Source organism: Alligator sinensis, unplaced genomic scaffold, assembly GCF_000455745.1.
Source record: "Alligator sinensis unplaced genomic scaffold, ASM45574v1 scaffold1003_1, whole genome shotgun sequence".
Classification (NCBI taxonomy): domain Eukaryota; kingdom Metazoa; phylum Chordata; order Crocodylia; family Alligatoridae; genus Alligator; species Alligator sinensis.
Window position 1 is genome coordinate 899489 of NW_005842557.1, and position 12183 is coordinate 911671.

At 40.8% G+C, this 12183-nt stretch overlaps 1 protein-coding gene across 4 annotated transcripts in view; it reads left to right on the forward strand.

Annotated features, from left to right (window-relative positions):
• Nucleotides 1–12183, forward strand: part of RAMP1 (receptor activity modifying protein 1) — a 157034-nt gene that overhangs the window by 42463 nt on the left and 102388 nt on the right. For all 4 annotated transcript variants that reach the window (XM_025213902.1, XM_006032266.3, XM_025213901.1 and 1 more), the window contains exon 2: nt 7340–7478. In XM_025213902.1, coding sequence (XP_025069687.1) covers nt 7340–7478 — 139 coding nt within the window. The remainder of the gene's footprint in view (nt 1–7339; nt 7479–12183) is intronic.

The following is a 12183-nucleotide window of genomic DNA, read 5'->3' on the forward strand; positions in this document are numbered from 1 at the left end:
TACAATAGGCTAGCAACTATTTGTTAGGGTTACGAAAACAAGCTCCAGCAAGTAGCATGTGGGCTGCTGCAGTGGTAACAATCATACATTTTCTGGAGCTAAAAGTGCAACCTTTGGGAGGGAAAAAAATGGTCAAAGGTTGACAATATTGTAAAGGCCATATAAAAAAGAAAAAAACAAAACTTGCTGTCCTGGGTAGTGGATCTGCAGAATACGATACCTTGAAGTCCTCTACATGAGAGCAAGGTTGTTTACTTACACACTTGGGTGTGACTAACGTGGTGATTCTCAACCAGGGGACCCTGGCCCCTCGGGGTGCGTTGAGATCCTTTCAATGGTGCCGCACAATGTTAGCACTGTTAGGTGTGCAAACATGGTTCATAAACCCAGAGATTTCAAATAGGAAACCACAGTGTTAAAAACACTGTGACTTATTGTGGGCTTTCTGAGTTCTTTGCAGCAGAAAAATTGCTCTGTTGTTGTTACTCATTTTTATTTTAGTACAGAAAAATGAAGAGCTGTCATTTTCTGAGGGGTGCCTTGAGTCTAAAAAGGTAGAGAACCGTTGGACTATAGAATCTGTATACTTACATATATGCCGTATATTTTTGTCCATTTGCCAACAGCTGTATTCAGTCTTGTACTATAAATAGATTTGTTTCTAATGATGTATAACAACCTACTAGTTAAATGTTACAAATTCTCCTTCTAACTGAGTACAAGATGCACATTTTTATCAATACCAGAATCTAAGGTGCATTTTTTCCTTGTTGGTTTTATGCTTCTGGCTCTCAGTGTTCTTCCGGTCTGCCCCAACATTATTTTCTTTCTAGTTTTTCTCATTCTTCCTTTCTCCACCTTTTCCCCAAGGCAGAAGTGCTTTACAAGTACACTGCTCTAGGAGAACCAAATATCTAGTGCTCCCCAGCTGCAGTAGCTAGCACTAAACTACCCTGAAAAAACTTGCCTTTCCCTGATGGTTTTTTGCGGCTTTTTATGGTATACTAAACCTCTGCCTTTTACACTGATAAACATTTATTTTTTACAATTATTCACACCATCCTTTTGCTTACATTGACCTCATTGCCGGTGTTTTAGCTTACTTCTGCTTCCTAGTCTTCCTTGTTGTATTGTTCTTGCATAGTATATTTCCTAAATTATGAAGTTGAGTCATCTTCCTCACTTTCTTTTTGAATTATACATGGTGCTAACACTTGTTTCTTCTTTTTGTCTCTTCATTTCTTCCTTCTTTTGTTCCCCTTTTCTTGCTCATCCAGCTACTTTTCCAATCTCTTTGTCTTATTCCTCTTCTCCAGCTGCCCTTTTCGCTCTTCTTACATGCCTTTCCTTTACAGCTCCCCACCAAACAAAATCTCTTTCTTCCCAGCTTGCCTCCCTTCCCTTTAGCCTGAAGATTTTGTGTTGCCCTCTGCCTGTGCAAGAACTGCTGAGTATGTGGTATGTTTTTACCATATTACATTGACAGCTCTGACTGATGCTTTTGCTAATGGACAGGCTAAATTCATCTCTGTCCATGCAACCTATTTGCGTTTATCATGCAGTTACCAGAGAAAGCTGAAATGCAATGGCCTCAGAAATTTTTTATAGGAAGATGAGTTTATCTCAAGAGCTATCACCTTGTGGTTGCACATGCCAAATATATTATTGTTTCATAGACAATAATAATGTTTTCAGAATAAAGGAACAAATACAGCTGTTTATTGAATGCTCCCAGACCAGCAGTAGCAGCTCCATTTTTTCCCCTCAAGTAACTTCAACTGGCACTTAATTACTCCAAACAGGAGATATTTTGATTTTAAAATGTTTTTATTACCCATACCTGTTGGGGTTTGTCTACATAGCAGCACTACATCTTGACTTGTGGGATGTCATGGGTTATTGTGCAGTCCCACCCTGATTGCCTGGCTCGGAGACAGGCAGCTCCACCTTTTTAGAGAATAACCAGAGTGGTGGTCTATGATGTGTTCTTCCTCTATTCAGCCTGAGGTAGGAAGATCCCAGGAGACTCATCTCCAAGCATGCCCATCGAGTTTAAAAAAGGTCAGCACCATGTGGCAAAGTCAGGCTCACCCTGTACCCTTCATTTCCCCCCCATTCCTTTACTCTGTTCATTCTCCATCCGTAATGCCTGATTTCCCCACCTCTTTATTCATCAGGTTACAGTACTTCTGAGTGTTACCAACTTGTGTCCACTTGATCTTCATTACATCACCCTTTTCCATCTGACGTTTCTCCTCAGTCCCCATGCAAGCTGTATTCCAGTACCCCTGTGCTTTTCTTCCTATGTGGCTCCATCCTCCATTAAACCTCACTGATATCCATTATTCAGCAGAAGATGTATTCTAGCATATTGTGGAGCTAAATCTATGTGCTTGTGCCATATGCGCTGTAACACTGCAGGACATTTCACATGTAACACTCTGACTAACTCGTCCAAAAAAGTTCAGATACGCAATATTATTCTACTGCTGCTAGTACTTAGTATTTATATTTCAGTTGTGCTCGGAGGCCTCTATCAGTTCAGGGTCTCATGAGAGCGCCATTATTCAGACCCAGAGTAAATAACGGTAGGCTCCCACAAGCCATTAGAAATCATTGTTGTGAGTATGCAGCCTTTTACAAACGCATACATATGGTAGGGCAATCAGAGCATGGGTGCTGAAGTCAGCGGGAGCCTTTCCTTGGATTTCTATGGACTTTCGCTTGTGAAATATGATCTCTACTAATCTTCCACATCTGTTGTTGCATGCTGTTTCCTAGCATGTGACAATAAAAAAGAGCTTTATATCTTTATCGGCATCACTCTCTCCTGAAAACAGCTTTGTTGCTGCCATTGCTACTGCTTAATTTTCTTCGGGGAGGGCTCAGGACTTGTTTACTGACAAACACTCGGGCTAAGTACAGACATTCAAAAAGTCCGAGGCAGAATAGATCCGATCTACACGGCTTTCTGTAAGCTCTGTAGATTGAATGCGAGTGGGACTTGCGTTCACCCTTCAGTTGGGGGAGGCAGGTGTTTGCCTGCAGTGGCTGAGGCCAGAAGGTTGCTGAGGGCAGCCGAGCCTAGCTGAGTGGGAGCTATCTGTGACTGGCTGCCCAGCAGATGCTGACCCCCCTCCCGCCCACCCCAGGCTCACTGCCTCCTAGTAGTGGTAGGAGGGGAATGGCGCCCCACACCATAGCCCCAGACCACCCCCCAAAAATGGGGCCTGCCCAGCAGGGCAGCTATGTGATGGAGGCCTTTCCCCCACTGCTGTTCCCTCCCCCCCACCACCATGAGTTGCTGTCTCTGAGTGGCAGCTGGTTAACCAGCCCAGCTGGTAGGCACAGTTGAAAACCCCCACTGTGTGGACCTCCATAGCTAGGCAGACCTCAGCTTGGGGGGGGAGGGGGGGGCAGTATTATTTGATCATAAAGCCAGGACAAATGTGACTGCTGTCTGTACTGTATGGTGGACAAAGCCTGCGTGTGTCAGCGTACCACTGATTCAATGTATCTTTTTTATATGGGTGTTAACCAAGTCAGTCTATTTTTAAAGCTAACTTCTATAGGTATGTTTATGCTACATGCAAGCAGCACTGCAACTTACACAGACATACCTGAGCTAGCTTTATAATAGCTAGCTTAGGTATCCAGGTTGTAGCCATATTGGTCTAGAGGAAAAAGCATTTGGGACTCATGGTAGAGGTGATAGCTTTTATTAGAAGAACTAAAGTTTGCAAAAAAAATTCTTTAATTGCAAGCTTTCAGGCACAAACACCCTTCATCTGCCATTGGAGAAAAGATTGTAAAAGTTCTCCGGGGTCATGAGAAATGAAAACTCATCTTTCATAGGATTGCACAGAGGAGTCGATAGATGGAATACTCCTCTGGGCAAGCAGTTCTTAGCTAGTAAGGTGTCTCTCAGCTCTCTTGTGAGGCTCTGTGATGATGCAAATTACCTTGAACAAAGACAGGAGCAGCATCTCAGGTTTCAGGTGGTCAAAGTTGCTTCCTCCTTGGGAAATTATTAAGATTTCATTTTAAAAATTGGCTAAAATGTGATACCTTCCATGTGTCAGGTATCCAGGTTGTAGCCGTATTCATCTAGAGTAGAGGTTCTCAAACTGTGGTCCGCACACCACCACTGGTTCACAAGCTCCATTCAGGTGGTCCGCAGAAAGGTGACCAAAGGCTAAAGCTGACAAACATTAAACCTGAATTCCCAGAACTTTGCTAAAAAAAACAGGCACATCCATCGCATTAGAAAGGTAAGACTACTAATAGTAAAATATGAGTTGTGTGCTTTGATTTGTAGAACAAAAAAAGTTTATTAAGTGGTCTGCCAAGACCTTCAGCAATTTTCAAGTGGTCCATGAAAAAAAGTTTGAGAATCTCTGGTCTAGAGGAGAAAGCAATCAGGGCTCGTGGTAAAGGTGATTGATTACCTTTTATTAGACCAACAAGATTTTTGCAAAAAAACCCAATTCTAATCCTATGAAATATTATTTTCTACCCAGAACTTTTACCATTTTTTCTCTGATGCCTGATGAAGGGTGTTTGTGCCTGAAAGCTTGCAAGTAAAGAATTTTTTTTGCAAAAATCTTGTTGGTCTAATAAAAGATATCACCTCTACCACGAGCCCTGTTTGCTTGAATATTGTTGGTAGCTTAGCCATGGTGACATTGAGTCCTGCACAACCTACCAAGAAACTGTATATCCAGAGGTAGCTAGTCTGTGCTGAGCTCCATGAGACTGTGGCTACATTGCAAGCAGGACCTGAGCTAGCTAGTCTAAATCTCTCACTAGCTGCAGTCACTGCAGTGTAGACAACTCTGTTGCACTTAAAAACAGATTTTTAAACCTAGCGCTTTAAGAATTGACACAACACTCAGTTGATTAAAAGCAGAAAGGCTTGCTTTAATAATTAGCACCAAGCTATAAAACTAAGTGACAGAAAAACACTTTTTCAATATAGAATCAGCTGTTACAGAAAGTCCCAGTACATATTTAGCTGCAGTAGTGTTTTCTCACCAATGCAGGCAGGGAAGCAGCCTCTACTTGTGGGCGCTGTGCAGTATGGCTTCTTGATCGTTCCTGGACTGTGCACCTTGCTGGCAGTTTTGTCTTGCTTCTTATACTATTTAATTGTATAGCTTCAAAGCATTTTTTCTTGATGGTTGGCCAGTTAAAGTTCAAACAAAACAGGGAGGAAAAGGGTGACCATTATAACACAGTTGTTAAATTGCCTGGCTCCTGTTTTTGGATTTGTTTAGGTGTGAAGACTTGTATTTCTCGTAGCCCTGAAGTTCTTGGTCAATTAAATGTGATGGGACTTGAGTGGTCAAACAGATTGCTTGGAGGTATTGGTTACCGGACCTGTCTTTGGGTATTTGTTTATCAATGGGGCAAATTTGCAATAGTTTGTACCAGTGATGGTCTGTTTACAAAACTCCAGACATACAATGAATGATAGAGACATTTTTAACACTTTTGATATTGGATGCCTGTTTTGAAAAATATGAAGATATTGCATACAGGACATTTTTCCTGTATTCAGTGCACCTTTTACAGGTTTTGCTTGAAGTGTATATTTAGTCTTCCGTCTTCTTTAGTTGCTAGTTCAATTGAAATGTATATATAGTTTCCTTACCTTCTTTAGTTACACCGGGTTAGCCTTTTTTGCCGACTTTCTTAGCTTGAAGATGCACATGATGAGTGTGTCAGGTCTCTGCCAACAATTTTAACCATCACTAAGTATTTTATGGTATGGGTATGGTGTTGGGTACTGCCGGCTCCTCTCTCTTACTAATGAGTTGCAAGCCATTAGTGGAGTTTGATATTTTTTGTGACAGGCTTGTTACCACAACCCAGTCTTGCCCCAGTCACTGTCTTGCATTTTTGTGCAAGAGACTCTGTCCAAGCTTTCATAGCCAGCAACCCTTTCCACGAGGCATGAATCCAGGGTGTCCTCCAAAAGATAGAACAAGGTTCCTTCACCATAATTGTCACATTCACATTGATTTAAAGAACTACTGTATGCATTGCCTGAGTCCTCCCTGCTACATGCTATTCTGGAGGCAAACTGCAAACATGACCAGGTTTAAACTGGGATGAGACATACCAATATGAGTTATAATGTCACCTGTTGCTGTTATAAAATGAGCAGGATGAACATTCCAAGGGGTATCGGTACTGATGTGTTGTTGCTTACATTCCTCCCCAGCTGGACTTTTACTACAATAGTATACTATTGCAACACTGGCTGCCTTACAGGAGATAATCAGGACTTTCTTTGAATAGTTTAGTGCAGTGCTGCTCAGCCCATGGTCCACAGGACTGTCATCCATCCTGCAGAACTTCCTCTGGGTCTGGAAATTTGGTGGTGGAGTAGCAGTAGCAATATTAATTGCCATGGCTTCCAGACGAGCAGCAATTAGTGCTGCTGCCACTCCCAAGTCACTAAATTTCCAGACCGGTGGAGAGCCCTGCGGTTTGGATAACACAGTCCCATGTGCTAGATGGTGCCATTCTTCAGGATTTCTCTGTGGCTAGATCCAATGTGCAGGCCCAGATCAGTGTGGGGGGTTGCTCCATGGCTGGATGTAGCATGCAGAGTCATGTTGATGCACTAGTTTGCATTTGTGGCCCATCCCTGGGCCGATCCCCAGGCTGGATCCAGTCTACAGACTTTATAGCCAGAAGGTTGAGCACCACTGGTTTAGTGCCAGGAAAAGATTAGTGGGCTAGGTGAAGTACTCGTCTACTCTTGTTTGGTAATTACTTATGTTCTGCTGCCTGCTTTTGTAGACCTAAAGAACTGTTTCTATATCTCATCTCCTAACATAGGAAATATGGTGCTGTAAAGCTTCTCTTTCCAACCTAACGATAGACTATAACTACTTAGGATGCATGTACAAGTGGAGCTCTTGTCTTCCAAAACCTGTCTCCTCCTCTAACTAGTTTTCTTGGACAGGAGAGCCAACTAAAACTCTAATTTGTTCACAGTAAATTTTGGCATTATTTTCTAGAGTATTGCATGGTGGTAGAGGACACTCCTCTTCTGTAATGGCTGTGATACAGGAGGATTCCTCTCAGAACTGTAGGGTTAGCAGCACTCCACAGAAAAATGGACACAGAAAAGTTTTTTGAATAAGCCTGACCCTTACACAGGGTGAGCATTAGACTGTGGTGTTGTATCCCATGTAGAAAAGCAAATGCTGCAATGGAGGGAAGAAGGAGAAGAAAGGATTTTGATAACAACGTTATCTGTGACAGTAAAACAAAAATCCAAAAATAAGCTAACCCTACCTAACCTTGTTCCTTTTCTCTGTTTCAGCCCATCACTTTATTGTAGTCACCGCATGCCATGAAGCAAGCTACAGCCAGCTGATCCAGCAGTATTGCCTTGGGCAATTTAAGTTGGATATGGAAGCAATAGGGCAGAAACTGTGGTGTGACTGGGATGAGACAGTAGAGTAAGTATCTCATTGTTGCTCTCTCTGGTCCTTTCTCAGACTTCCTAAGCTACTTGTGAGATGTTATGTTCAGCCTATTTTAGGATTTTGTACTAATCCCATCACTAGAATATCTGAATCCCACGTATGCAGGTCTGGGTGATTTGGCTGGATCATGCTGCAGTATGATCCAGTACAGCATTTATAAACTGCACTACATGAGATCCTTGGGTCATGATGTCACAGCATTGAGCGAAACAGTGTCACTTAATAGTATTTTACGCTGTTGTTCAGAACAGCACTTCTGAGCTGCCTCATGAGTGACAGCAGAGCACTATGGTATGCTAACAATTATATTAGGTGGTTCTGCGTAACTCATGTCAATACATTGAACTTCGGAGGGTCATCACTTCAGTGCCATGCAATGGGTGCAGCTTGGGTATCTCTGATCAGACTTAGCACCCATCATTGAATACTAGCTGAGCAACTTCCACGATCTAAAGTAATAACAATTTGTCAGTTGATTATTTGTTTTTATAGATAGAATAATATAGCTCGTGTGTGAGTCTGGAATTATTGTTGGGAAACTTGGTCAGAGGTGGGTTTACACTTATTTCTGAGTTTGATGTCAGTTCTTACTCCGTCTGATAAGTTTATCTTGTTTTGATCAGGGGTGAGTCCTCATCCTGGTGCAATATTTGATCTGTTCCTTTGAGGATTCTGACTCTTGCTCTCTGTTGCCTTCCTGGTATATTGATTTTTGAAAAACAGTCACACAGGGAGAGATGGTCTTGCAAATAGTTAGGACCTATTGTGTGCCTGCCTTTGAAAATCAAGATGGCAGCCTCGTACTGGATTCTTGTTCAATCCGGAACCAAGACATAAGGCAGCATATTGGGGTTTTACTCTTCCTGTGATCTATATAACTGAGCCTGTGGGCTGCTGCTTTTTCTACTTACTAGAACTTTCTCATAGCATTTATCATCCCTGACTGTAGGCAGTAGCAACTGCTTGGGGGTTGAAACTGCGTGGAGAGCCATTGCCACACTAGTGGCCAGTGCAATGGGAAGCATCTCCTGGACAGTTGTGCACAAAAGTTTTTCTTTTGCCACTATGGTTAACTGGGGGTCTGAGTGTGAAAGTAATCCTTATGACTGATAACTCATTTAGCAATTTGAAGGCAGATGCTTTTAGTAATTGTGGTCACAAAAGAATCGTCAGATCTCTTCCCTCTGGCATTGCCTTAGTTTTGTCCCAGCTTAGCTTCAGCTAGGTGCCGTGTCCAAAAGCTGATCTCACCATGAAAAGAGTAAGCTAGGAGAAGCTCCTGTTTGAGGTACCCTGCTGCGTGTTTACTCTGTTTTGTTGACCCAGCAGCTCTGGGCTCCCACCAACTCCTTCTAGCTGTTTGCATACATTGAAGAAGTTTGGAGAGAGGAAGGAATCTTCCAGGAGCAGCCTTGCACACAGAAGGACAGTTGCGTACAATGACCCATTGAATTTGATCAGAGGGAAAAGTCTTAGGCCATTTCAGGGTATGTCCATTTCCCTTCCTAGACATGAGACAGGAGAGAGTGGTGAACAAGTGAATAATGCTGGAGGGACCTATGACGACAAGAGAAACACCTCTTTTCATTCCATGTGCTCAAATCTTCATGAAGTCTCCCATTAATTCAGTTGGAGTTGCTATAGGCCTACAAATTCTATTCACAGCTATAGAGGAACAGTGTGATTCTTATGCTGGAGAATGTGAAACCCTATTTTTCCTCTGTCAAAGTATCATTATCAAGTAACATCCTTTAACTTGTCTAAATATGGTGTGTTTATTTGTTTAAGTTACTGACAATATGCTTGGCAAATTTTTAAGACTGCATTAAAGAGAAATCAATGCATTTCTCCAGCAAGTTTTATTTGTTTAGACAGTGAATCTCAAAACCTCTAGAATATCAGTTTGGGGTCCTTCAGAATTCAGCTTTATTAGCAGTCCAGTAATTTTTGATAGGGTGATTTATGAAGAAACATATCATGACATTGCCTAGAATTTCAGTTACAATATCAGCTGACAGAGATTTAAGAGCAAAAAATGGAAATGCAGTGTTTTCCCAAAATACAAACTGTCAATAGTGCCTGTTAAATAATATTAAATTATATTAAATAATATTTTTAAATGATGTTTATGATTTTTTTAGTAATTAATGTAAGTCATTGGAATATTTTTTATATTACATTTGAGTTTTCTGGTAAGCCTTCTGTTTTATTATTGATGCCAGTAAATCAATTATAATTTATAAAATAGTAGAAAGAGATGCCATCTGTTTCACTCCTGGAACATTTTGCTGTGTCCTTTGGTTAATAATAAAATAACCAAAGGACATCTTTAATTCAGGTAGAAATCAAGTATCAGGTAGAAATCAATTCAGGTAGAAATCAATCAATAGAAAGACTAAGAACATTGAATCTGTACAACATACTTCTTTATTTTACAGTAAATACCATGAGCTATTTCTTTAGTTTTACTTCTTTCCTTTCTTAACTAGAATTTCATAGTATAGTGATGGAACAAACCTTTGCAGATGAAATGGTTTTGATACATATACAGACTAGCAAGAATTGGAGGAAACTCAATAGCTGTCTATATATGTGTATACATTTCAAATCTCATATATTTTTCATCTTCTTATTGCCTTGACATATAACAATTTAATTTTGATCATTATTTGGATAATGCTAGCTTTTGGAGGCACCAGAGCCCCTTTGTTCTAGGCACTGGGCATACACATAAAAAAGAAACAGTCTTCAGTCCAGTTCTGAACAGCTTGCTATCTAAATAGGAAAGACAGACGAATCCCAGGAAGAGAAAGGGACTGGAATAGAGAGGAGAAGTGACTTCGTCTAGATAATTGAGATGGTCTGTGGTCCATAATCCAGATTTCATGAATTTCAACTCAGTGCCCTGCCCATTTGGATTATGCTGCTTTTCAGACTTATTCTCAAATGGACTCCAGAATCAATTTGGAATAGATCAAGACGGGTAAATTAAGCTCCTAAATGTGACTTGGGCAAAAAAGAGGTGCCTAACACTGTAAATAGACTGTCACTTGATGTGGACCTGACTGTCTCAGGGTTTGACCCAGTTCAAAATAGGCACAGTACAGTCATTTACACATCACCCTTCCATGATGCATTGCTGCTTCTCTACCACAGCTTGGCCAGATGGTACTAGGAAAAAGGCCAATAACATTCAGACGTCCACAGCCATGTCCCAGGAAAAAGTGTTTTCATATTTTATCCCATATATTTCAGAGGGACTTGAAGTGGGGCAGTGGGCCTGTATGTCTGCAGAATCCTAAGACAAAAGTCTTTCTTCTGGGCCAAATCTATTTATAGCCTAAGGCACAAAAAGCTATCTAGGAAACTCCTGCTTTGGTGGCCTCCAAGTCCCTTAGGTGTCTAAATTCATGTAGTACCCACACATTGGACTGCAAAGATTTCTAGATGCCTTAAACTTAGGCTTCTGCCTAAGGTTGGTTGAGATCCAGAGTGGAGGTGGGATGGTACCTAAATGCCACTCAAAAAAATCACAGCGGGTCAGAATGTTTTTGACACTATGGATTCTTACTTGAAATCTCTTGAATTTATCTTGTGAATCATGGGTATCTGTTTGCACACTTAACAATACTAACATGGAGTAGCACCCTTAAAAAGATCTCTCAGCATGGCAGGGTGCCACAGCACCCTCGTTGAAAATCACTAGCCTAAGCTCTCTCCATTGCAAGTATCTAACTCTTAGCGTGACATTGTCTTTGTAAGACAATTCAGCCTTTCTGTGTTGGGATTCTTGCTCATTGAAGACAGATATATTTTGTAATACATTTTGAACATTTTAACTATTTTTACATGTTGCAAAGAAAACTTGTTAAAGTTTAAAGTAATCTTTTCCTCCCTCACAAAAATTTTAAGTGTTAGGCTTTTAAAACCTGGTTTTTTTTCAGATTTTCTTTTTCTTCCACTTTTATTTTTACCCCCGTTCCCCTTCTTTGGTGGGGAAAATGGGGAAAAAAGCAACAAAAAGAAAATACTAAGGATTTTTAGTTTTGGAGTGTCTTTTCCAAAATAGCAGAAAATTTCAAAACAAAAATGTAATGGTTTTGCAGAGTTTTTAAATTATTATTTATAATCATTTTTATTTTGATCAAAAATAAGTTTAGGACAAAACATTGTAGCCATCTCTAAATTTTCTTAGTGACTTTATGACTTGTCCTATGGGACTGCTCTTTATTGAGGCTTCATTTTTTCTTCTAGATGAGTCCCTAGCAAACAAATATTGGTAATTCTGAGTGCTTATTTGGATGGCATGAGTCCATTCAGTCAGGATAAGCACAGAATTCAACTTCTTTAAGTGCTCAGCAGTTGACAGGGTTATTTAATTCCTAAATCAAGAGAATCCTTAAATCCTCACATGCACTTGGAGGCTCTGAGCAAATCAGAGTTAAAAGCTTAGTTATTGATCAAAAGAAATTGTTCTGCAAGAAACTGATGCTACAACTGGGACACTGCTTTCAGAGTATGGGCTTCCTGAGCGTACCTCAGTCTGTGCATGATGGGCATATTGTACCATGGTAGTTGCTTGTTAATACCTCACTCTTCCAATTTCCTGTGTTTGCTACAGGTCAGCATCAGAGAGTGCAAGTGGCAAAGAGAGTTGATATACATGAATGAAGGAAAG